General features: G+C 46.6%; 10 protein-coding genes across 10 annotated transcripts; 7 read left to right on the top strand and 3 right to left on the bottom strand.

The window, feature by feature from the left end:
• Positions 1-351: 351 nt before the first annotated feature.
• On the top strand, positions 352-1,980 carry PEX2_101770 (ATP-grasp fold, subdomain 1; the record flags this gene model as incomplete). Its single annotated transcript, XM_016747447.1, has 1 exon — positions 352-1,980. The coding sequence occupies one exon, from the start codon at positions 352-354 to the stop codon at positions 1,978-1,980; it is 1,629 nt and encodes a 542-aa protein (XP_016601995.1).
• Positions 1,981-2,787: 807 nt separating this feature from the next.
• On the bottom strand, positions 2,788-4,583 carry PEX2_101760 (catalase; the record flags this gene model as incomplete). The annotated part of the gene is made up of 7 exons (XM_016747446.1): positions 2,788-3,266; positions 3,330-3,414; positions 3,466-3,885; positions 3,943-4,035; positions 4,086-4,320; positions 4,373-4,502; positions 4,553-4,583. The coding sequence occupies 7 exons, from the start codon at positions 4,581-4,583 to the stop codon at positions 2,788-2,790; spliced, it is 1,473 nt and encodes a 490-aa protein (XP_016601994.1).
• A 723-nt stretch (positions 4,584-5,306) lies between these two features.
• Positions 5,307-7,191, top strand: PEX2_101750 (GMC family oxidoreductase; the record flags this gene model as incomplete). Its single annotated transcript, XM_016747445.1, has 3 exons — positions 5,307-6,843; positions 6,897-7,060; positions 7,111-7,191. The coding sequence occupies 3 exons, from the start codon at positions 5,307-5,309 to the stop codon at positions 7,189-7,191; spliced, it is 1,782 nt and encodes a 593-aa protein (XP_016601993.1).
• A 399-nt stretch (positions 7,192-7,590) lies between these two features.
• Positions 7,591-11,673, top strand: PEX2_101740 (uncharacterized protein; the record flags this gene model as incomplete). Its single annotated transcript, XM_016747444.1, has 2 exons — positions 7,591-10,438; positions 11,243-11,673. The coding sequence occupies 2 exons, from the start codon at positions 7,591-7,593 to the stop codon at positions 11,671-11,673; spliced, it is 3,279 nt and encodes a 1,092-aa protein (XP_016601992.1).
• Positions 11,674-12,025: 352 nt separating this feature from the next.
• PEX2_101730 (protein deglycase HchA) lies at positions 12,026-12,907 on the bottom strand (the record flags this gene model as incomplete). The annotated part of the gene is made up of 1 exon (XM_016747443.1): positions 12,026-12,907. One exon carries the CDS (start codon positions 12,905-12,907, stop codon positions 12,026-12,028), a length of 882 nt encoding a protein of 293 aa, XP_016601991.1.
• A 1,915-nt stretch (positions 12,908-14,822) lies between these two features.
• Positions 14,823-16,026, top strand: PEX2_101720 (Alcohol dehydrogenase superfamily, zinc-type; the record flags this gene model as incomplete). Its single annotated transcript, XM_016747442.1, has 2 exons — positions 14,823-15,188; positions 15,289-16,026. 2 exons carry the CDS (start codon positions 14,823-14,825, stop codon positions 16,024-16,026), a joined length of 1,104 nt encoding a protein of 367 aa, XP_016601990.1.
• A 1,361-nt stretch (positions 16,027-17,387) lies between these two features.
• Positions 17,388-18,967, bottom strand: PEX2_101710 (uncharacterized protein; the record flags this gene model as incomplete). Its single annotated transcript, XM_016747441.1, has 7 exons — positions 17,388-17,399; positions 17,463-17,617; positions 17,674-17,693; positions 17,828-17,883; positions 17,947-18,356; positions 18,437-18,745; positions 18,946-18,967. The coding sequence occupies 7 exons, from the start codon at positions 18,965-18,967 to the stop codon at positions 17,388-17,390; spliced, it is 984 nt and encodes a 327-aa protein (XP_016601989.1).
• A 420-nt stretch (positions 18,968-19,387) lies between these two features.
• On the top strand, positions 19,388-19,914 carry PEX2_101700 (RidA family protein; the record flags this gene model as incomplete). The annotated part of the gene is made up of 2 exons (XM_016747440.1): positions 19,388-19,499; positions 19,595-19,914. 2 exons carry the CDS (start codon positions 19,388-19,390, stop codon positions 19,912-19,914), a joined length of 432 nt encoding a protein of 143 aa, XP_016601988.1.
• Positions 19,915-21,259: 1,345 nt separating this feature from the next.
• Positions 21,260-23,168, top strand: PEX2_101690 (sugar porter family MFS transporter; the record flags this gene model as incomplete). The annotated part of the gene is made up of 7 exons (XM_016747439.1): positions 21,260-21,308; positions 21,370-21,564; positions 21,635-21,774; positions 21,848-21,992; positions 22,058-22,663; positions 22,732-22,970; positions 23,052-23,168. 7 exons carry the CDS (start codon positions 21,260-21,262, stop codon positions 23,166-23,168), a joined length of 1,491 nt encoding a protein of 496 aa, XP_016601987.1.
• A 732-nt stretch (positions 23,169-23,900) lies between these two features.
• Positions 23,901-25,064, top strand: PEX2_101680 (putative mitochondrial carrier protein (Rim2); the record flags this gene model as incomplete). Its single annotated transcript, XM_016747438.1, has 3 exons — positions 23,901-24,028; positions 24,080-24,809; positions 24,858-25,064. 3 exons carry the CDS (start codon positions 23,901-23,903, stop codon positions 25,062-25,064), a joined length of 1,065 nt encoding a protein of 354 aa, XP_016601986.1.
• Positions 25,065-25,226: the final 162 nt, after the last annotated feature.

The raw sequence follows: 25,226 nt of genomic DNA, 5'->3' as shown, positions 1-25,226 counted from the left end.
AAATAATGAGTCATACATGTATCCATATATCATTTACCAGGTAAAAACACGCCATAAGCTGAAGAATCGTGGAGTGGGCCACAGCAGCTGAGATCTGCATACCGGTGGTGCGGTATCCTTCTATCTTCAGATCGTTTCCATATTTGACTAACTAGGGATGTATAAACAGCTACCAGTGGACGAGAAATAAAGGCTAATTATATTAATTGGGGCTTCCGAAGAGCAGTACCGATTACGTATCGCCGATCTTGCACCAACGAGGGGTCAATATAGGTGGGGGAATCGGCAATCACTCCAGTCGCTATCAGGAAAAAGCACCAAAAAACCATCATACCTCCAGTCTCTCTCAGAATGAAGATCTGTGTCTTTCAATCATGTTTCGAAGAACTCCAAGCTTCAGTCGGCGAGTCACAAAAGCTATGCATGAACCCCGGTCAACATATCACCCAGCACGAAATATCCCACTACACCATCCACAAGGCCACAGCAAAAGCCCAAATAGATGCCGCTGTTCGCGAAGGCCATGACTTCTATTTAAATTTCATGTGGGGAACACACGATGACTCACTAGCTGGCATCGAGGCAATTCAATACTTTGAGTCTCTCAACCTGCCTAGCGCTGGTATACAAAGCTCCGAGCGCGAACAGTCCAAATGGGACTACTTTGCAGAGGCAAAACGCGCCGGGAGTCCCCTCATTCCGGGGACGACGAAATTTCCTTTATTCGTTAAGCCTGCGTCAAGCTATGGGAGTATGTTCATTGATGAGCATTCTTTGTGTCAGAATGAAGATGAGTTGAATCGCTGTATACAGAGATTGAATAGGTTGATGCGTTCTGTTCGCGTTTTGCGTGCGCGAGCGCTTGGATACCCGGATCCGGACCAATATGCCAATGCTCTGGAGGCTGAAGGGAGGGACAGTTCGGATCTTGTCGTGCAAGAATTCATCGACGGAGAGGAATACTCTGTTGTGGTCATTGCTATGGGGGAGAGTCCTTTTCCTCTTATTCCGCAACGTGCGAAATACAAACAAATATCCGGCGAGGGCCGATTCTTGACCTTAGATCTGAAGTTTGATGAGGCGTCTGGATATGAGCTGCTGAACGAGAACGACGACCCGCGGCTCTGGAGGCACTTGCAAGCTACAGCCGTTGAGGCTTTCACGACGAATAAAGCGTATACGAACTACATGGGCTGTGATGTTGACATGCGCATTGGTCGGGATGGGAGGGCTTATGTCATTGAAGTTGATCCGCTTCCTGTTTTCTTTTATCCTATTGGATCCCAGCTTGAGGATACAGATATCCAGCGGGGGTTTCCTGGGAGTTATCGAGCTGTTGTCAACACTTATATCACCAATTACTTTCTCAAGTATCCTGGCAAGCGTGGTGATGATTTTGTTAAAGTGGCAAACTTCTATGACTCTCTGGCTCAATCTTATGCTGGCCGGGTTTCAGCAACCGACGCTGCCAGTTGTATTACAATGAGGTCTTATCAAGGTACCGCCATCGATCTTGGGTGTGGAACTGGGAATGTCGGCCACCATTTGAAATCGGATCCGAAGAATCAAATTACGGAAATGGTGGGAGTCGACATATCCAAGATATCGTTGGATATCTGCCACCAAACCAATTTGTATACCGAACTTGTTCAAGAAAGGATGGAAGTATACATGGCGGAAAGGACACAAATGATAGACCACATATTCTGTATGTCGGCACTACAGCATCTTTCCATGGAGGAGCTTGACTTTGTACTCGCCCGATGTTTCCAACTTGCCAAGCAGTCTATTACTTTGGTAATCGATGCAATTGGGGTGGGCCCCAGTATCCCCTTTGATTTGATGGAAAAGCTCAAAGGATTCTCGACAGATCATTCCGAAAGTCTGAGAACTTTCGAAATTCCGCATGGGTGGTCTGCCTTGTCAGTGTGTTGTCGGGATAGTCAAGATGTTCACTTCCATTTCCAGCGAAAAGCGTAATAAGATATGAATGATCTTCAAAGTATCGCCCTATTCTCATCTTTCTCGCCCTAGTCTCCGACTTCTCACCTGTATTACCACGCCCACCTTCACCCTGAAGTGCTGCTTAGGTGTTCGGGGCGTATTAATACTTGCAGCGCAGAGACAGTGTGTTATTTTAACAAATAAAAAAAACATACAACAGTGAGGATTCGCTGGTGGTCACCCACCCAACTACTAACTCACCGGCGTGTGGCTTAAGTACGGCTGAGCGGACGGGAAGCCCTGTTTTCCACACCCTATGGTCGTATGTATAATCTTACCCATGGGAGAGGATCATAGAATAATACACATTAGTGGTGAGATGCTAAGAAGAGTAACCATGTACAAGCGCCTGGTAACATGTAGTGAATAAGACATTTTTATATCTCAACAACCTTGGTAATTTCTTAGATAATTGTCATTCATTATTTAATGAGAAGGCTTTTAAACATGATGTATGGATTTCAAGGAAATATAACAGCTGCGTTTTCATGGTAATCAAAATCATGTTCCTTAGCGCTAGAGACATATATCTATCGCAATCACACAGCCATGGATCTTTCTAAACTCCACAGGGAAGCTAGACATCATTTAAAAAAAAGCATTGTTGTACCAAGGAAATTTCATATAGACTACCATTGCCAAGATATAAAGTTGTCATTCATCGCATTTATCATGTATTTTGAGATGGAACACTCGCTTGTGGTATACGTTAGCGGTATACGTTAGCGTAATCGATCTATATAATGAAAAGACTAGGTCGCTCAAACTTAAAGAATTAAAGATCTAAAGACGTGAACTGTTCTTCGCCTTAGCTTCTAACAATTGACCGATACGGGGATCGACCTTGCTGAACATGGCAGTGACAGCATCCTTGAGCTGATCAGGCAAGTCTTCCAAAGTCTCCGACACATTTGACACCCACTGCCTTCTCTCGGCTTCATCAAATACCCTGTTCCACAGCTCTCGTGGCTGAAGGAAATCCTCATCATCAACTGGAATCTCATTCTGGCCAAGGACAGCGTTGCGCAAAATGCGCTCAGTGTGTCGTACGTTGGAAACAGTCTGGCTGGGGACGCCAGGGCCCAATGAGCTCCGTACATAGTTCGGGTCGCCACCATAGTTTCTGGTTATAGTTCCCATGCCGTCGCGCTCGAATGGCGCGTATACAGGGCAGATTGCACGGTTTGGAGGAAGCTGTGTGTAGTTCACTCCCAGACGGTACCGTTGAGCGTCGGGGTAAGCGAACATACGCGCCTGCAACACTGTAGACACAAAAGTAATTAGTATCCGGTCCTACTCGAAGGATAATCTTAGTGTGAACTCACTAGGATCAGGAGTCATTGCAATCCCAGGCACCATATTAGAAGGTGAAAATGCGGCTTGCTCGATTTCGGCGAAATAGTTCTCGGGCTGGGCCTATTGTTAGCACCTGCTTCATGTCTAGGATAAAGAGCCACCCACATTCTTGTTGAGAGTCATTTGACCAACTTCGATCAATGGGAAGTCCTTGTGAGGCCACACTTTGGTGATATCAAACAGAGCACGGCCGTAGGTTTCAGCCTGCTCGGGCTCCATGACCTGCACGTAAAGTTTCCAGGCCGGCAACTCTCCCCGAGCAATAGCATCCCACAAATCCTGATTGTGGAAGTCGGCGTTTGCACCAGCCATACGAGTACCTTCCTGGCCAGAGAAGTGTGTGATATTCTGGGTCGGTCGGAAGTGGAACTTGCAGTAACGGAAGCCACCATCAGCTGATACCATCTTGAAGGTATGTACACCAAAGCCTGTCACTCTGCGGATGGAATCAGGAATACCCCGGTTGCCAAAAAGATGCATCAAAGCATGAACACTTTCCGGTTGGTTCGCGTGGAAATCCCAGAACTAAATGGTTAGCTTTATCAGAAATACAAAAAAGGACCCCCTTTGATAAGGACTTACCATAGTCCAATCCGGCCGGTTGGTGGCAGGATGTCTCTTATGGCTTCTGTTAAGAGAAGGAAACCTCATAGGATCACGAACAAAGAACACAGGCTTCAGGGAAATTAGAATAGGAAACGTAAGAGTGGAGGGGAGGCACTTACAATGTGGTTTCCTACAATATCATGATTACCTTCCTCCGTGAAGAACTTAACAGAGAAGCCGCGCACATCGCGGACAGTGTCTGCACTTCCTTTTTCACCGCCGGTAGTGCTTAGACGGAATAGAACAGGGGTTTTCTTTCCAACACCGTTGAGGAACTTGGCTGATGTGAGAGCAGAGATGTCATTTGTAACCTCGAATTCTCCCCACGCGCCCGCAGCTTTCGCATGGACAACTCTGTTTACCGTTAGGATATATTTTCCTTCCAAAAATCAGAATGGTCTCAAACCTTTCGGGAATACGTTCGCGGTTGAAATGCGAAAGGGTCTCAATGAGGAGCGTGTCACCTAGTGTCGTGAGACCACCGCCGCCGAAAGTAGGCAACGTTGTGCTGACGGATGGGTCTGCAATTGGCTGGCCTGTCTGATGTCAGAAGGGAAAGGTTGTTTTAAAGTATTTGGCACTATACCTTCTGCGAACGTAAATGTATGGTTCGTCATTGGGATTGTTTGTTCAGAGAATTCAACTTCAATTGGTATACTATGGATGGTCCATCTTCTGGGAAACAGGCTTCCTTTTATTGGGCTGGTCTGAGAGGGGTGAGTTGAGACATTGACACTACCCCCCATGAGGGAAACCCCAATTCGAGGCCCGAAATAGATCCGTTACATGTTGACGTGAGGGGCTTGAGATAAAAAGTAACTGATTTGAAAAGAGGCTTTGAAAAGGTTTATGCAGATCGGGCGCAAAAGGCGGTCACCGAGCCGTGGCCGAGTTATGGCCGTCCCGTGCAACAAATGCCGCAGCTCTGATTGGCCAACCAATCTGACAGCCTGGTGCGGGGATGGGGTTTCCCCCTCATGAGGGGAAATTCCCCGTCAGAAACATTACTCTTGTAACTTACATTCCTTCTAGAACACCTTCCTTCAACTTTATGCAGGGTTACATGCAAGCCACCTTTCTATCAGCCCTACCAATTCAGGGTTCAATGATCTGCTCTCGTAATGATGTCTCTAGTAACCCGGCAAGAACGGCAAGACGGCTTTTTTTCGGTTTGAAAATATTCTTGTGATGAAGATCAGAATATAAAATCGAGGCGATGCCTCGTCCATTCCAGTTATACAAACACACAGTCTCACAGTCTCACAGTCTCACAGACATCGAAAGAACCTCACTACGAACTATTTTATCATTCTATTCTCAAAAACAACAAGTCTCAAACCATGGCTTTCGTTTCCAACGGCTCTGAGTACGACTTCATCATTGTCGGCGGTGGTACCGCTGGCAATGCAATCGCCGGTCGTCTTGCTGAGAACCCCGCCGTCCGCATTCTGGTTGTCGAAGCAGGCATCCCCAACCCTGATCAGATCGAGCAAATCACCACCCCGTCGAAGGCTTTTACCCTTCGCGGAAGCAAGTACGACTGGTCTTACAAGACAACTATGATCAAGCGCGATGATTACGAGCGTGTTGAAAAGCCCAATACCCGCGGAAAGGCCCTTGGTGGCAGTTCATGTGCCAACTACTTCACCTGGATTCCTGGGTCGAAGCCTACCTTTGACGACTGGGAGGCTTTCGGTGGCCGCGACTGGAACTGGGACTCCTGTGTGGAGTACCTCCGCAAATGCGCCACCTACCATGATGACGAGAAGCTGTATCCGTCTGAACTGAGCAAGATTGGAACCGGAGGCCCTGTGCAGATCTCCCATGCTGACTTGGTCCCTGAGATGAAGCCATTCCGTGATGCCCTCACTGAGGCCTGGGTTTCTAAGGGTCAACCTCTGACCGAGGACATCTACTCCGGCGAGATGAAGGGCCTCACCCACTGTGTTGATACCATCCACCATGGCGAGCGCCAAGGTAGCTTCCTTTACCTCAAGAACAAGCCCAACGTGACCATCCTTTACGGCGTTCACTCAAAGAAGCTGCTCATCGATCCCGCCACGCGCATCTGCTCTGGTGTCACTGTGATAAGCGATACTCTCGATCAAGAGATCAGTGTCTATGCTAGCCGGGAAGTCATCCTCTCCCAGGGTGTCTTTGAGACTCCTAAGCTTCTCATGCTTAGCGGAGTTGGCCCAGCAGCGGAACTGGCCAAGCACGGAATTACTCCCATTGTGGAATCCCCTCACGTCGGTCAGCATCTTTTGGATCACCCAATTGTGCCTTTCGTCCTTGAGGTCAAGGAGGGGTACAGCTTGGATAACCATATCTTCCGCCCTGGTCCCCTGAATGACAAGGCACTGTCTACCTACCAGAAGGATAAGACTGGCCCTGCAAGCTCCGGATTCTTGGAACTTGTGGGTTTCCCCCGAATTGACGAACGCCTGGAGAAGTATCCCGCCTACCGCGAGGCTAAGGCTGCTAACGGGGGGCTGGATCCTTTCGGCCCAGCAGGACAACCTCACTTTGAGCTGGACTTCGTCGGCTTATTCAGCTCCGCATTCCAGTGGCATTACCCTATGCCCGAGAAGGGCAGCCACATGACTGTCATTGTCGATCTGCTGCGGCCCCTTTCCGAGGGTGAAGTTACTCTGAACAACTCGAATGCACAGGTTCAGCCCAATATCAACCTCAACTTCTTTGGCAATGACTTGGACATTCTGGCCATGCGGGAGGGTGTGCGCTGGACATATGATCTTTTGACCAAGGGTGCTGGATTCAAGGACATTGTTCTCTCGGAGTACCCCTGGAAGATGCCCCTTGATTCCGATGATGATATGAACCGGGCTGTTCTGGATCGTAGCCAGACTGGATTCCGTAAGATGATCCCTTCAAATATCTCGAAACAAGTCTAATGATTTACTTTACAGATCCATGCGGTACCGCACGTCTCTCGAAGAGCATTCACCAGGGTGTTGTTGACTCAAAGCTGCGAGTCCATGGAGTCCGCAATCTCAGAATCGCAGATGCTTCGGTCATTCCTGTGATCCCTGATTGCCGTATTCAAAACTCTGTCTATATGATTGGCGAGAAGGTTAGTACCAAATACGCGGTCTCTTAGAACAAAACTAACACTTAAGCTAGGGTGCGGATATCATCAAATCCGAGCACAAGGATCTATATGAGGCCAAGAACATTCCCTACCTTGTCTCCAGCAAACTTTGATATGTTAGAGATTGTCTCAGGCTATGTGTGATGTTTTTAGTATTTGCGTACATGTAACTTGTTTTATTGAAATATAAATTGTTTTCCTCTTTGCATTGGTTCTTGTTGAGGTTAATCAATCGGATTGTAGCTGCGTCAATGGTATGAGGTGTTTGATATAATTATATTACCCTAGCCCATCAATATCTAATGAATTTACAGATTGAGTGAAAACTCCGGATTAGATTAGGCCCATGCAGTTGATCACCTGGGCAAACAGTTGCAGTGAATATACCAACACCCTCCTCACTCTTCTCACTCTTCTCCCTTCGTGTCCCACCTTTCCCACCTTTTATACCTTTTCCACGTGCTGTCACCCAAGGCCTCATTAAGCCAATTTAAACATGATACTATCCAATCATGGCTGACCACAATACTTACCTGCAGTACAAACGGGATGAGAGACACCTTGTCTACTGGATCATCCATGCATCTGCTCATATCATCAAAAAGTTTCCGTCTCACAACACTCAGGACATAAACCTTACCGGGGCGATCTCCCTGTCAACGCTGAAGTCGCTCTCGCAGCTCATTGCAAAGCATATTGACCCGATTCCGACAACCATCTTTCGCCTATTTGCTTCCGTCATTGATGCTAGAAAAAGAACACAGCGTCTTTATATCCAAACCACCACCTCCGACCCAGATCCTGAAATCCAGAAGAGCAATGTGTCACACCAACATTGGATAGAAGGCCTGTCGGAGGCTTTCAATCTTCTTGGAGGGGAGACATGGCAGGAGGGAAAGAAAGACGCACCTGACACATTTGATGAAGATGAGGATGCTGAGGATGGGGCTGAAGAAGATACCGGGATCCCTGAGGCTGCCATGCACCAGAAAGCCAGGCGTTCGACGCAAAAGCCCAAAAAGAAAGGCAATCAAAGCAAACGGGGAAGAAAGCCGAAGACAAAGGGAAAGACAGCAGAGAGCGCCTCTGTCTCTGATCTACAGGAAATTCCCTTGGAGAGCTATCGCATCATTGAAGGCGAAACTGGAATGATTACTGATTATTTGATGGCTGTCTATTCAATCACCGAGCAGTTGATACGGCTTCGTCATGAATTGCAGGGCGCCTGGTATAGCGTCGCCTACCAAGGCATGAATACTGCCGTTGCTTCCAGTCTATGCAAAGTTGCCATCGGAATGATCAAGGATGCTCAGTTGCAGATCTTCGTTGAGTTCCCTGGGCATGACTCTTTCGATACCGTCATGCAAACCATGACACGTAGAGATCCTGACAAGGCCAAAGGTATGTTCGGTCTGGCAGTTACTCGACTCAACCCAGATGGAACACTTGAACAAACTCCGCAATCCGATATCGACGTGAGAGAAGAATTTTTGATGTACACGTATCAGGATCTCTTTGATTTCATCACCGACTATCAAAAGACGCGCAGCGGTAAACCCACCAAGGCCATGCTTAAGTGTATCCAAGATTGGGACCCTTATCTCAACCTGTTACGAGCCACCAAAGAACAACGCTTAAAATGGCGCCGAGCCTTTACCATCAATTGGCTATACGACTTGGTCAATGTTTTTTCATCGGTTGCTGTTCAGCGTCGCACGATGAGGGGGCAGAACATTCCCCTTGAGACGGTCGACTGGTCCAGAGCCGGCCCCTGGAATGAACATCGAAGATTGTTTGGCATCAATGAATTCGCTGGCGACATCACTCACCTCGCAGTACAGAAGCCTGGGACTGACATCAAGTCAAAGATCCTTCCACATCATGTTTTTCAGCTACAGTGCATCGTAGAATCTCTCACAGTCTCTCGTGGCTGGTCAATCAGTGTTTTAACTGGCCATGTCTTGAAACCCGCCGCGAAAGGGTTTCGGCCTCGAAGAGATGTAGATCTTTTCATGGATCGCGATAACAAAAGATTCGCGAAGGGATTCTGCAGCTCGGTGGAGATTCTTTCTCAATTGTTCGACGAGGATGCTATGATTCAAGGGGAGCCCAATCGGAACAGATCAATTAAGGAATTGATGAGTGAATTTCTAATGGACTTCGTCGACTGGCTTGGAGAGAGCAAGTACATGCACGGCTTGACGGCTATTCCTCCATCGCGTTTTTCAAACACCAACAGCAACGGGTTGTGGGAATATTGTCCATTTCTCTGTGGCGCGGGTCTTTCAGAGGCACTAGAACTGACACACAGCATGGCCATGCGTATTTGGGGTTCTGTCCCTGAGCCCATTTGCGTTTCTCACCTGCACAACATGCTAGTCCAGAAAGGCCTTCTTTCACGACCCGTAGGGCTGTGGAGCTCAGTTGCACAATTGTTCCAGAGCGCCTTCTTTAAGGATGGAAAGGTACCAAGGTCTCATTTTGCAAAGGCTTTCCAGGCTTTGCTTGGTGGGCGGCGCTTTCGTCGCGAGAACCTCCGGAGCCGAGCACAAAGAAGACGGTTTGCCCGAAACGCGAAGGATGTGCATGACCTGTTGGATCCGAGTGAAAATCGGTTTTATAAGGAAAGGACATTATTGCAAATCTTTGACCGTGCAAACTGGATTCCGGCTCGAATCCCCGATGAAGAGATCCCCCTCCCCACAGGTCTAGCATTGATGCGGCTCGCTCAGACCAAGCAAACCCGAGACCCTGTAACTGGCAAGGTTACTTTAGCCGAAAGCGACCTCGCTAAACGTGTTAGATCCTGTGGAGCGAGTAATGAAGACATCGTCAAAATCCTATCTACTCTGCCATCTCCGTCAAAAGATCCTCATACCGCTCAAATCATGAAGACTCTTCAATCAACTGTACCAGAGGGCTGGACAGTTGGAAATGCGGGAAACAGTCACTCCAAAGCCGATATGGACCTTACAACATACTTGGATTTACTCAGGCTTGATTTCATAAGCGACATTTGTGGTGAGCTGAGGCCAATATCAAGTTTGAATTACATAATGATCCTCGTACGCTGCTATGCGTTGTTCATGCGGATTGAAGACAATCTGAAGAAGTGCAGGAATCCAACATGGGTGCAGGTTCATGAAAGGAATTTCAAATTGACGGATCAGAAACGGCTATCGCTTACACTGTTTGCGTTGGCGGAAGCAGATCCCGAGTATCTCAGAATCATGGCAGACGTGTTCGAAGAAATGAGGGACGGCTTCCTAAACAATATCTACTGGGATGACTTCATGGATATCCACGAGACTTTGGAGACTTTCAAATCTGGCGATCAAGTCCCATTCGGCCCAGATTCTTGTATGATTATGTGAAAATGTGTCTCAAAGTGAAGAGTGAATCGATGGGGAGGCTGATGGAACAACAGTGGGGGAGTTTTACCGGAGTCCTGACTACCATATCAGTTACGGAGAGAATCTAGAATCTAAGAAGAGACACCTCTAATCTTATGATTAACCTAAGAACCTCATCTCTCTAAATTTGTCAAGCTGTTTATTGAAATATAGCAGCCTCCGTAGCTTCTCTCTCCATATTTACGTACTCTCTTTTTCTTTCTTCCATTCTCAGTCTGCATTTGCTTGCTACTGATGGGGACTTCATGTTTTAAAAAATCTTAGGTTGTATTGCGCTAGCTGACCCCGAGAGAGAGGGGAAAGTAGGTGAGGAGTACGTGAGGAGTAGGGGTGCTCTCCGCCTCAAGCAGAAAGGGGCGGGCGGGGCTGGTAGAGATAAGATAAGAGACTAGCACGTGATGTACTGCTTTTTGGAATTGAGCTCTGCATCCTGCAACAGCTACCCTTCTGCTTTTGCCAACAATCAATCACCGAGTTGAACGGATTCTCAGACAAGCCAAAGTCACCAAGATGGCTCCAATTGACTACTCAAAATGGGACAATATTGACACAGATTCGGACTCGGGGCCAGAAACAATTCCAATGCCGCGTCCTCAAGTGTCCAAGCCCACTGCGCGTCCTACAGCCCCACCTACAGCTACCGGGGCCACAGCGTCCAACCAAATTCCCTCCTCTCCGGCACTCTCCCCGAGAGATACAATCAAAGCGGTGACAGTCCGATGCACTGGCGACTAGGGTCTTCCATGGTCAGCAACTACCATCCCCTCGAACCACCCTATCTTCAACAATCGCGTCCCGCCAGTGCCGGCTTTGCTCGACTTCCCTATCGTCGTCCACCGGGTCGGAACTCCCGACAATGGGGCATTTGATCATCTTGATAACCAGGCAATCACATACATCCACATAACCACGGAGACCGGCCTTGCGCCCCCCGAGTGGCAGAGTGGGATCGGTACTGTAATCGTCGCACGTAAAGACAAGAAAGATCTCTCTCCAGAGCACTACGAGGCAATCTGGATGTACTGTGATCACATCCTCGATTACTTTGGGGAAGGAGAAGGAGCACCTAAGCATTTGTTCACCCGACAAGCATTCGAGCGGTGGTTTGTGGGTTACCAAAAAGAGCAATTGGGATTTGGACGTCAGGAGTGGACCTCAGTACCACCGTTGTATGAGGAATGAACTGTCACTCAACTAATTTGTGTGAACGGGGCCGATTGTGAAGCGGCATAGTTAGCCTACTTCTAAGCCGGCACAAAATTAAAATACCTGAATGCATTGCTATGACAGACAGTTTGATAAGTGAAGTATCTCAGTTCTCAGGAACCTCTTGGAGAATAAGCTGCGAAGATGAAGCTTTTTTTATATAGTACAACACTAAAAATCACCAGATTTTTGAGTTGATTTACGGTCGCAAAGCTATTCTTGCCATACTAAGTCTCTGCTTCCAGGGCTATGTTAATATCAGATATTCCATTGACACGTATCCCAAAATCAGATTAGATACATAACATGACGAACTACCTAGAAACCATCATGATAATCTAGAAACTTCCTTGAGCAGCGTCTCCGCAGCTAGCTTGCCAAGATTGTTGGATGCCAGTGGAGAATCGCCGGTAAGGACGAGACGATCCTGGTGGGTCTCACCAGTGATGCCCCTGTTGAGAGGAGTGACACCGAGCTGGCTGAGCCGTTCACCAACGTACCAGTTCATCTTTCCAGGAATATAACCAATATCAACATTAGCTCCCTGATCCAACGAGTCCGGGAAGACATCAATTTTGTATCCGTCGTAAATGAACTTGCTGCCCTCGGGTTTGTCAATGTCCGCGGCAAGCATGCAGACCGGACCATGGCACAGGGTGACAAGGAAGCGCTGGTTCTCATGTGCCCAACGAAGAACTTTGCCGACCGTTGCTGAGAACGGAATGCCATTCAGGGCCCCATGACCACCAGGAACGAAGACGGCGAGGTAGGGTGTCTCCTGTGTGAAGCCTTTGCCCCATACATCCTCGAGATTGAGTGGCTTCCGAATCTTGGTCTTGTACTTTTCGTATATCTCTTTAACAGCTTTGTCCTCCTGTGGGAAGGCCCACATCTCAAACTTGACTGGATCACCAGAAAGCGTCGCAATGTCGATATCAAACCCTGCGGCGTCGAGGTGATACATGGGCAGCAGCATCTCTACTGGATGATTACCAGTCGAGAAGAATTTACCGCCAGCCATCTCGAGGTAGCGCTCCTGCGAGCCTATCAGGAGGACTTTCCATTTGTCGCCTTTGTAAGGATGAGGGTAGTTTGCTCCATCGAAGTCCGTCTTGGGTGATGTATATTGGGAGAGGGAGTAAGGGGATGGGAACCAAGCGTCGTCTTCAGCTTGGTCTCGTACGGGAGCGCGGTCTGAAGAGCTAGACATGTCGAGTGCGAATTACTTCAAAATGGAATTGAGGATAATGAAATGATTAAAGCAAAGAGGATCTGGCTAGGGAAAAGAATATTTCAAATACTTGAATGCCGCCCCCAATGCGGTGACGGTTTGGATGACATCAACATCATGGATCATGACCTGCACAACTTGTAAAATTGTAAAACTCAATATGACCTACCATACTCCGATGTCAATTCAATGATGTATGCATTGTTGATCGTAACTCTCATATTGTGATATTTGCGGTGTTGGACTCCATTGACCCTGCCAGGTGTTATGCGGGGTTCTCACACTCAACATTCCTCGACTACCAATGGTACCTCTGCCCAATATAGCAGTGGGGCCATCAAAGCGATTTCGAGAACGGCTTTAGACCGATTGAACTCATCGTTTGATATCCAAGAAACTGCTACGGGACTGAATATTCCTTCTCAAGGTTACTTACACACCACCGTCTCCAAATTCACCACCATTTTCCCGATTGTCTTCAACAAAAACCACCCTTAGTTTCACTTAACAATAATTTCAATTCGCCCCTCTCTCTCATTTCATCAATCTCCCTCAATTCACCATTCTCCATAGTAATAATTATTTTGCTCCTCTTCTTACAATCGTTGACGTACTGGCCTCCATAAAAGAAGTCTTTTTTACTTCCATAGATCCTTCCTAACATTTTATGTAGCTTCTCGGGTGGGGTTTGTCTGTAGTTTGTTCCCCTCCAGGGCTGCACGCTCAGCCTACTGACACTACTCCGTACATGTGCCCACGAGTCAGTCTGTGGCTTCCACTTGCCGGGGTAATCTGGGGATAAGACCTCCGACCAGCAGATCACCGGACCAGGTACACAGCTGTCCCCCTCGGGAAATGTTAAACTCGCTCTTTCGCTTGGAAATAACGCACTAGCTACTATGTGTCAGACTGGGAAATGGCCCGCTAGGCTTTAAATAGGAACTTTGGTTTTTTTTTTATGGTCTAGTGGTAAATTGGCTGTATTATTTCCCACACTATGAATTTTGGAAACAAGAAAATATCGCCTTATACCACCACCCACATAAAACCTGGCAAAACTTTGCTCGATTCGCGTTTGCCCTGCGCAATTACTAATGAACTTCTAAATAGCGAATTCGTCGGATAGCCCAGTTGTAGAACTGATCAGAAAGAAGAGAAGCAAAATATATAAACACTTGGCCCATTTCCTGAAGGCGAATCCCGACGCAGACGTCTGCTTTACATAACTGAGGTACTACTTAAGTATATTTGCGTGCCTTTGTCATCAAATTGGATTTGCGACGACCTTGCTTTTAGCGTATTGACTTTCTTTTCGAAGAAGAGCCATATGAACAAGGGCCTATATTCTAGAATTAGACTTGCTCAAAAGTAAAAGTAGAGTGAAAGAAATAAGGAGTTGGGTGCTCTCATAGTCGTAGGCTCGTTAGGCAGGGAGTAGTAGCTTTTAAAGAACGTTAAACGTCATGAAAGCACAAAACTGCAAAACTGCAATGACGATTTTTGAACACGCAGCACATCACAATTTTTAAGGCGAAAAGCTAGACAGAAAGCATTGTATCTCATTTTGCGGGGACTATGTTGTATGGCTAGATCGGATCGAAGTGCAAAGGGGGAAGCGGAATTTACCTTCCTATCATCGCCAGATACGAAACATCCCCCAAGGAACATTTATTCCGCCCCACGGGATGCTAACGGAATTCCCATTCCTAGTTTCAAAATTACCATTTACCAGTCATGTAATTGGAGAAAGTACTTGATGTAGTAATGGCTGTGGATGTATCTGCCGGACTGCTATCGTTTGCATTGATATACCTGTTCTCAAAAGCGCCATCAACAGCCCTTTGGCAGCCATACATCATAGAATCACGTCTACAACACATTTTCAAGAACAGCTATGCTAGCGACTTTGACACCTTGTGTGTCCCTGGGTGGGAAAATTTCCGGTGACCCATTCAACAGTACGGTGACTTCCAATGGAGATTTGAAGAGAAATGCTACCGCTGCATTACGGATTCACGACACACTGGAACCAGATAGCAACCTTGACAAAGAATCTTTACAGTATGATGACAATTTGTCCACATCAACTATCGCAGAGTCGCCGGAGATGCCTGGTCTGCCGTTCCCTTTGATACAAAGAGCCGTTCTCACCCCCGAGATGGGTGAGAATTTGAACTTAGTCCTAAGGAAAATTGCTGTACGAGAACCAGATAATGGAGAGGCTGTCATCCAGATTCTCTATTCAGGCATCTGCCGCAGTGTAAGTTTGGATTTTGCATCATTGATAGGCTCTTCGCTCTTCGCTTCTACCTTGGCTATATCTAATGAATGAAAGTATCGCTAACACCTGATTTCCTCAGGACGCATCTTTCTCGATCGGGCCCGGTGCTGGCTATCCTAAACAAAACCACATCGCTGGCCACGAAGGCATCGGTCGTGTCATCAAGTCCCACGACCCGTTCATCATCGGTCGTACTTTTGGAATTCGCTACCTAGGAAAGTCCTGCGGCTCTTGCACATATTGTCTCCGTGGCCTGTTTACATCATGTCCGTCACAGCTCAATGTGCCCAAGCATATTACGGGCACTTTCCAGGAATATGCAACGGTCCCAACTAGCTGTCTTGTACCGTTGCCTGATGCCTTCCTTCGGGGAGATGTTGACCTAGCGCTCTACACCGCCGCACTATGCTCTGGGTCAACCGCGTTGGTATCTGTGCGAGCAGCGAAGCCGAGTCTAGGAGATGTGGTTATAGTGGTCGGGGTTGCTGGAGCTATTGGCCACCTCACTGGGGCAATCGCAAAGCAAATTTTCGGAGCACGGGTGATCGGCATCGATCTTAAATCCAAGATCGACGTGATTCAGTCTCAGGATTATGGCGACTACAGTGATATCCTCCTCAGTGCGCCCGAGACCAACGCTGGGGATGCCTGGTCAGACTTTCATTCTATGTTGATGCAGAGCTGTGAGAAACTACGGCGCAACTACGGCCTGCGGCGCGCGGCTGAAGCAGTCATAGTTGCTAGTAGCTCTTTCTCCGCTTTCCAGCGATTGGACGAGTATGTCTACGATGGCGGAAGGATCGTCTGTGTAGGGTGAGGAATTTCTTCCTTATTTCGCTCTCCTCAATCTATCATGGCTAATCTCTTGCATACTTTACTACAGGGTACCCAAAGGCAATAATACCTTTTGCCTTCCACTTCATTCTATTGTGGAACGTAATTTGCACGTGTCAGGCAATCTAATGGGAGGGCATCGGGAAGCACTCGAGGTTATGGGATATATTGCAACACGTCAGATAAAGCCTCGCATCACCAAGGTGGCACTCGAGGAAATTCCGGAGCAGATGCAAAATCTTGTGGACTGCAAGACTGCGGGCAAGGTTGTGGTATGTATGTCAGCTGGTTACCATCAGAAGCAAACATGATATTCGAGTATCTCGCTAGATGTCTTGATTAATGTTGTTTGTCTGTTTTCCAGCTATTAGATATTTGCTCCTACTTTTTCTCTCTCCTTTATCATCCCAGTCTATCCCATCTGATAGGAATTTGCATATATTGTTTCTCTATACATATCTCTATCGTATTGTAGTTCCACAAAAGCTCAAGGCAGTTATATTCGATATATATCAATCATTGTTATTTTCCAATGTATCAAGACCAGACGGTATATTGAGCGCCTCGAAATCTTCATATGCAAAAATGGATCCTAATGGAAACATGCTAGCAAGATTCAAATCCTCAACAGCTACCTCCGGAAAGCTTGAGTCATCTGCCCACGATTCTGACATTGGTGATTGAAAAACATCTTGTGAAGCCCCCGATAAACCTTGCGAATCTAAGGATTCTTCTTCTTTGTGGATAGATCTAGCGACAGTTTGTGTAGATGGGGTCCCTCTCGAATTACCAGAAGTGGAACGTTGGCGATCTCTGAAGATGCACAAGACACTGCGCCAATAATTTCGTGCGGGCATCCACGAATCCGAAAGTTCTCTTAATGTCACCAGACAGGATTGGATAAGCTCTGTATTTGAATGCTGACCAGTTGCCTGCGCAGGACCGTATAATAACATGAGCGCCGCGGAAAGTGTGCAATGAGTGACTGTGATTGGGGTCCTCCGAAAGCTGCCAAAAGTTTCACGGTACTGTTCACCAAGCAGACAAATATTTCTTGCGGCTTCCATGCATAGTGACGTCGCTTTACTTGCCACCTCTTCCTCTATCCTCGAGCCAGGATCTGTCTGGGCCATGGCCGGGTCGAGCCTTCTAGGCAGAAAAGGTTTTGCTAGCAGGATGATGGACGTGTGATAAACCATGTTGAGGACGTATGAGTGAGGATAGTTGCTGCTTTCTCCTGCAAACCTCGTGTGCAACTCGGTTGGGAGGGTATACTTCCAGCTTTTGAGTTCAAGAAGACAAGAATCAAAGAAACTTCGTCTTTGAGCCCCTTGGGGCAAACTCCTAGGCGCATAACTATGCAGGAAATTAAAATGACTTAGTTCTATCGCGGGATACGCAATCAGATCAGAAACTCACAGCTTGATCAATATCTTTTCTAGTATTTGGCACTGGGTGCAGAGCGCGTGATGGAGCGATTCTCGTATACGTCCACTCGCAGAGCTCAATGAAGTAGGTAAAAGACCAGCGGGTATAGAAGCTGGTGGCGGAAGGCTCACCGTTGATTGAAAGTCCTGCAAGTTGAGATTCGTTAGATTCATGTCAAATCAATCCAAAAGTATCTACCTACCAGCATGGTGCAGACCCGACCTGTATAGGTTGCCCAAAGCTTATCGGTGCAATAGAGAGCCCAATATAATTGCTCTCGAAGCCTGATCTCTGTAGCTGGAAGTCGATTTGAAGAAACAAGTGTTGAAGAGTCCAAATTAAATCCCATGTCTAACCCAAGCCGAATAGCCATGCCATGGCGTAACCAACCTTTAGCATCAGAGCCTGTCGCCTATAATTATGATTAGAACAGAAAACAAATGAGATCAAGTTCAAATATCATGACGGAACATACAACATAAAGAATAGCCATCATGGCAAGCGACTGAATGGTAATGATACTTGGTGACTTCAGATCAAAATGTAACAGCACTTCGGCGAGTTCCAGAAAAAGCTGACCTGCTGTGTTAAGATCTTCTGGGTTGGAACGTACTTCCGTTCTGTCCGAGTAGCGAGATCCCATGGCGAATATGCAGTTCAGAAGTAGGGGATTGCACCATCTCCCATTTTCCTGCCAGCTCTCCCGAAACAAAGTTTCGTCGACCAGCTGAAACCATGGTTGTTCCCATTCAAAGTAAAGAGAAACTAGGTGGTCTTGAAGCTCCTTAGATATTTCAAGCGTGGAATCAACTGCCTGAGAATACATATTGTGCGGGAATCGAGGGCACGTATCCAAGGACAAGCTGGGCTCCTCATCTCCGCCCTCTAGATGATAGTATGTTAGCTTCTAATACATCGCATAGTGCAGATTTGCAAGCAATTTTTGCCTGACAATGGATCCTCACCTGTTGGCTGCAAAAGCTCAGCCCGTCCGCTGCTGGAGCCAAAATAGAATGCCTCTCCATAGTCGTCGAAATTAAGATGCCCGTTTGTACGCAAAGGAGCATCAAATTTGGCCTGTACTTGATGGGAGACCGCGGGGGCCGCCAAATTTGCTGGCGGGCCGTTCACTGCGATATTACTCCGGCCTGTGTGATCACTGACGGGGGTGTTGGCATCGATAGAATGTAGCCAGAGAATATCCTCCAGCTCCTTGATGCGAGCCTGGAGGAGGTGGACAAGGGACCTGGGTGCCGTGCCCCGGTTCTCGTCCCCTGTATTGTAAACGCATTCAATTCCACGGTGCAGGCATCTTGCACAGGAGGGCTTTTGGCCATCACACTATTGGTTCATGGGTCAGAAACGGAGTCATCAAAATCACTAAAATCTCCACGCCATGCATAGCTTTTCAGCCCTCGGGATTCTCCCGGGGACTAGGTAGATCAGACGATGCATGTGACAAGAATGACCCTACCTTTGCTCTGCGTCGACGGCATTCCTGACATGCCCGCGAAGCGTACTTTGATCGGGTCGATACCCGCTTTCCACTTCCGGGGGATGTATTCCGTTTCGAAATAGCTGACTGGATCTCCATTGACAAATTAACACTCGGGCCAAATTCTGAGGAATATGTTCCTTGTCACTTTCAAATGTAGAAGAGTTAGTTCATTGACATTTAATTGTCGCCTCATACGTGACTAAAGATAAAGAGAGCGGGATTCAAATTCCGCATGTGGAGCCAACCCAATGCGGAGCTTATGACAGTATCATCATACATCAATATTATCAAGATTATTCAACCGGTCTCTGTATGGCACTTTTATTCTCATTCAAATATTTCTTGAACATCGCAATTGACAATCCCCCATTTCTATCATCTCTTTCTCCTTTCCAATTACCGACGCGCCTACCCAAAAATGTCTCACCTCAAATTTTACGCTTATGAAGGTGCCGGCCAACAAAAGCAACGGGATTTCTGGTACAGTCAAGCAGTCCGAGTTGGTGATCGTATTGAATGTGCCGGTCAGGGTTAGTAGATACAGACCTAGGTCTAATTGGCTTTACATTGGCCAACTGTTGGTTATAAGAATATCCGCTAACTTAGAACGCAATATGACTTGCAGGTGGCTGGGACCCTAAAACTGGGGAATTTGAGTTGGAAATTAATGCTCAAATTGATCTCGCATTTGCCAACGTGGAGCGCTGCTTGAAAGATGCCGGTGGCGAAGGCTGGTCCCAAGTTTACCGCTTCAACTCTTACCACGTCCCAATCAACAACGAGGCTTTAGCAGCTATGGTCCGAAACTTCAAAAAGTACATGCCTGATCATCAGCCTATCTGGACTTGTGTTGGTGTTCCCCGGTTAGGGGAAGACGATATGCGTATTGAAATTGAGGTGGTCGCTCACGACCCCAATGGTAGTAAAGTGGCTGATTCCTCGTGAAGATTTGACTATCTATAAATTTTGAAAGATCTCAATCACTCAGGATGTGAAACCCTTGCATCACCATTTTCCGTTCAGTGCCACTAGAGAAGTTTGAAACCCTCTTCTCGAGGGATATAGAATAATTTAAGATATTGCCGATCTAGTTAGTTTGCCGCGGAAGAACAATACAATTTTGAGCATTCCACTGCTCCAAATATACTGGTCTTGTAAGCAATTAAGGTTGCGACCAAGGTACATTTCTGTGACATGCGTGTGCAGACCCCCCTCACACTCGATGTAGGGCTTATTGCGGGATGTCGACGTCAATTATGGAATAATCCGGTGCAATTGGTCTGTTTTTAAATAATTGAGAGATACTTCTCCCAAATGGAAAAGGTTTGCATTGCAGCAAAATTCTCCCAAGCAAGAGTATTACTTTAGCTCTTCGTGTTCCGCCGCGTCGGATGGTTAGAAAGTGATATTCTTGTGGGCGATATACAATGGGCCAAATTCAAAACATGCACTGAGGATATGACAGACTCGCCATAGAACAGAGGGCCTTAGTCACAAATAATATAACTAGCCCTTGACAACTCCTGATAATAATCAGCTCTGACATCTAGGCTAGCGTCATATAATTGCTTAGTAAAAGTACAGAATTTCCTTGATGAATTTTAGTAAAGTAAGAATAAAATTCCAAGTTTATCCGTGAGCGAAGGGGGATTTTCGATAGGAATTCACGTTCCGTCAATGTATATGCCCAGACGTAGATAAGGAATGACAATTCAAGTTGAGTGGAGAAACCTTGGCTCAATAGCCTCTGGGGCTTCCATGTTTATCTAGATTTTGCGCTAGATAACTTGCCGTAGCTAAATTATTGGCTAATTTCGATCAAATCCGCCGTAAGATCCATAACAATCCACAGATTGACTTACGATATGGTTTCTGAGGGACAGCGAGGTATTAGAAGAAACAGCCTAAGGCAACGATAATTAAGAAACTGTCGCCGAGTAGCTCACAGAACCGGACGGAATTCATTGTCCGCGATAGATATCGTTGCTTCCACGCCTATGGAGGAACTACGTAGATGTTATCTACGTACTCCGTACATACATATGCCATATGACATAGATACTTTCATAGATACTTATCACAATGAGCTCTACTCAAAAAAAACTTTAAATAATCTTCGTATAGAAAACGTCTTTTATCCGTTGCTTCGTTTGTGATATTATAACTATTTGTCTAAGGGCAGCTCTTGAATTGATTTACATTTCCTATATCCTGGCTTTGACGAGGAAATTTGAGATTGCTACAAACATAATTTTTGATCCGCCAACAAACCTTCATAATAATATCGAACATGTGGTCTTTTCGACAATGCGTCGTTTTTGGAATGATATTTGCGTCAGGTTTGTCTTCAATGGTAGAAGTTCCGTATCCTGGCAATCAATTTCTGACGAATTCTTACAGGGACGTTGATCGGATATGACTCAGGCTATTTGAATGGTGTCTTAGGCTCAGAGGATTTTATCGACAGATACGGGATAACAGACGATTCAACTGGAGCAAGGTATCTAAAACCTGAGACCCGATCACTTTTTACTTCCATTTTGGCAGTGGGGACAATGCTAGGGTCGGTTCTAGCTTTCATCACCGGTAATCGAAGTAAGTCTTTCCCCGAACCAAATCGCTGCTTTCGGTTTTCCATAGTGCTCTGTTAACAAATGTCCTATAGTTGGCCGCAAGGGCAGTTTGATCCTGGCAGCAATAGTTTATGCAATTGGAGTCATAATGCAGACTGTTGCCCCACCGCCAGCAGCGTTTTCCATCGGCCGTATATTCCTAGGTGCAGCGCTTGGAATCATTTCTGTTGTGGTAAGTCTAACTCATTGGGAAGATTCCAAAGTGGCGAAGAGAAGTTACTAAAATTAGGCCAATTCTTTGACAGTCTCCTATGTACTTAGTTGAATCCTCCAACGGAAACACAAGAGGTCGACTAGTGTCATTCTACACTCTTTTTCTCACCTGTGGTAATGTATTGGCATGTGGCATCAGCATGGGGTCAAGTAAGCTATCTGGTGCCAACACATGGCGTAAGTATAAATTTTACCAACAGAAGAAGTGATACATCGTCGGCCACTAACTTTTCTTGCACTAGGGATAACTATCGCTTTTCAACTTTTCCTCGCTTTGGTGGTCTTTATGGGAGCTATCGTTGCCCCTGAATCACCCGTCTTGTTATTGAAGAAGGGTAAGCCCGAAGAGGCTCGCATTTCCCTTGCGGTCCTTCGAAATATTCGCATGAACTCTGAAGAAATGTCGCAAGAGTACGAGGAAATCACTAGCTGGGTCGCAGAACAAAGCACTCATAGCAGTGTTCAACTCATTGAATGCTTCCAGGGATCAAACCTGCGCCGCCAGTTACTTGGGGTGTGTATGGCGATTTTGACCATCTCTACTGGGATCACATTTTGGTTTGGCTACGGCACAACATTTTTCCAGCAGGCTGGAGTCAGTAACTCATACTTGATTTCACTGATTCTGGCACTTGTGAACGCTATATTCACGGTCTTATCTACCTTCTTGGTGGAAAAAGTCGGCCGACGTTCATGTCTGCTGTGGGGAGGTATGATCATGGGAGTGGCAATGTTGGTTCCGGCGGTCATCAATATGGTCTCTCCAGGCACCACCAGCGGTCATAACTCTCTGATTGCGGGCACGGTGATTTTTATTGCAGCTTACGCTGCGACTTGGGGTAGTATAGGTATGAAAGCAATCTTGCAATATCCCTGGCTGTGGCTCTTCCCACTGATCTTTACTGACAATCTCCAGGCTGGATTATTATGACTGAACCCTACTCTCAGCGCCTCAGACTTCATCAATCCACTATCACCATGCTAGTATATTGGCTATCGACTTGGGCGATTGGGTTTGTAACACCATACCTGGTCGATGCCACTGCGGCAGATCTTGGAATTAAGGTATGCTTTATATGGCTTGCCATGGTTGTCATTTCAATTGTATGGGCGTACTTTTACGTACCAGAACTCTCTGGACTCTCGGGTGCCGATGTAAGTTTGATCATATTTAAAGCTTCATTCTCGGCATATTGCCATCGCAGTTATCGCAACACATACTTACTGATTTAACAGATGGATCTTCTTTTCGAGGCTGGTATCCCAGCATGGAAATCCAAGAAATGGAGCACCTTGAATGGATGCGGGACAGAGATCGTCCCAGAGATGGAATCCAACGTTACGAAATGTTGAGATTTGAGATTTTCAAATCAGGTCTAAGGGTCTCTAATGAATATCAAATCAATATCTAAAAAAGAAGAATGAATTCCGTATTGTAGTGGGGGACAACACGCTAGTCGGTCATGAGACTCAAAAGTTTTAGTTTCTTCCTATATAATTACAAAATTAGAACTAACCCAGTGACATTCTATTTTGTCTTTGGTTCATGTAAATTGGCATCGGTGTGATGAGATTTATACGAGAGGCATTGTAGATCTTGATGGGATAGACAAACTGTGCCCGTCTTTGTCAAATTTAATGATCTTCCTCTCCCAATTTTAATAATACAATACGGAGAGATCATTAAGAACTTAATTGATTCAATGAAAGAGAAAGACAGGAGGACATTCTGAACAGAGAGAGCGCGAAATTGACAATATCACTGACTAGTTAGGGCAGTCCGATGACCGCGCTTCAGGCACCAAGGCCACAATTACCCAAAAAGTGTGTATGTATGTACCAACCCTATATATTTTATATAGCTGCAGCGACGATCGGACGTCTTGATTTTTGTTATGATCTTTTGACCAACCTAGTGGGTACATATTCCGAGGTCTCCGGGGTTGGAATTGTTGGGATGACAATGAATGCGATAAGAGGGCCATACACGTGATGATAAGCCATACACGTGATCGTGAATGGCGGAAAAGCATATCGCCGAAAAAAAGTGTCCAGACTCGCCCTTCGCGATCTCAATCTTCATCAATGTACGACGCAAATATGGAGGGGAATACTCAGGATCGGTTTGATCCTACAAAAGGAGGGGAACAGGTTATCCCTGTTCTCGCGACAAAGAAGGCTGTTAGTTCTTGGGTGCACCTTCTTGCGGGCGCGTATGTTTTTCCCAGCTACTATCATCCTTGACCATTCTGACATCTATCTAGGAGCGGCGGAATGGCTACTGCGATAGTGACTTCGCCTCTTGATGTCTTACGAACACGCCTCCAGTCCGATTTCTACCAACCACAAAATAGGGGCTCCGACGCCTCTCAACAATCAAACCAAACATCACGACCTCTTCAACGATCAAATCATAAAACACTCCGGATTATCAGCTCCATCTATCGTGCTGAGGGCTGGCGAGCTTTCTTTCGAGGCCTCGGTCCTAGCATGGCGGGTGTAGTCCCGGCGACCGCGATCAAGTTTTACGTATACGGGAATTGCAAACGTGTCGGAGCTCAACTCATGGGACACACGGAAGACTCGGCCCTCATCCATGCTCAAGCTGCAATCTGCGCAGGTCTCGCAACTTCTACAGCAACGAATCCAATATGGCTTGTCAAAACACGGCTTCAACTTGACAAAACACAAACACACGCCGGTGGTGCTTCAACTCGTCGATATCGCAATAGCATTGATTGCATCAGGCAGGTCATGCGAACTGAGGGGCTAGGTGGCTTTTACAGAGGACTAAGCGCAAGCTATCTGGGTTCGATTGAAACAGCTTTACACTTGGTGCTTTATGAGCAGTTGAAAACCAGGCTCAATCGGTCATTAGAAGCTACCGAGGGGCCAAGGACTCCCTTCTGGAACGAAGTTTTCCATTGGGTTAGCACTAGTGGTGCCGCATCTTCCGCTAAGCTAGTGGCAGGTTTAATCACATATCCTCATGAGGTACGTCACTCCAAGGCAATTGTTTTGGTCTCACACTTACATTATTAGGTTATCCGAACACGATTGCGCCAAGCACCCGTTGAGCATGGTCAGCCTAAATACACAGGCCTGGTACAATGCTTCCGTACCATCGCTAAAGAAGAAGGTATGGCGGGCTTGTACGGAGGCCTCGCTCCTCACATGCTCCGTTCTTTACCCTCGGCTATCATTACGCTTGGCGTATATGAATTTGTGCTGAGGGTTACTGGTGCTTAGGTTAAAGCACAACTCTGTACACTATCTATAGATCTGGTTATTTTTCTTTTTGGAGGGAGATCATTAGACATTCTTGTATCAACATTCCTGTATCATATTTGGCGTGGTTCATCTCAATTACATAATCTCATCTTTCACCCGTGGACCCGGGGTTTGCGCTAC

The sequence above is a fragment of the Penicillium expansum genome, assembly GCF_000769745.1.
Source record: "Penicillium expansum strain MD-8 chromosome Unknown contig358, whole genome shotgun sequence".
In the NCBI taxonomy this organism is placed as follows: Eukaryota; Fungi; Ascomycota; class Eurotiomycetes; order Eurotiales; family Aspergillaceae; genus Penicillium; species Penicillium expansum.
The sequence above is the reverse complement of the archived record's forward strand: the minus strand, read 5'-3'. Positions and strand labels throughout refer to the sequence as shown.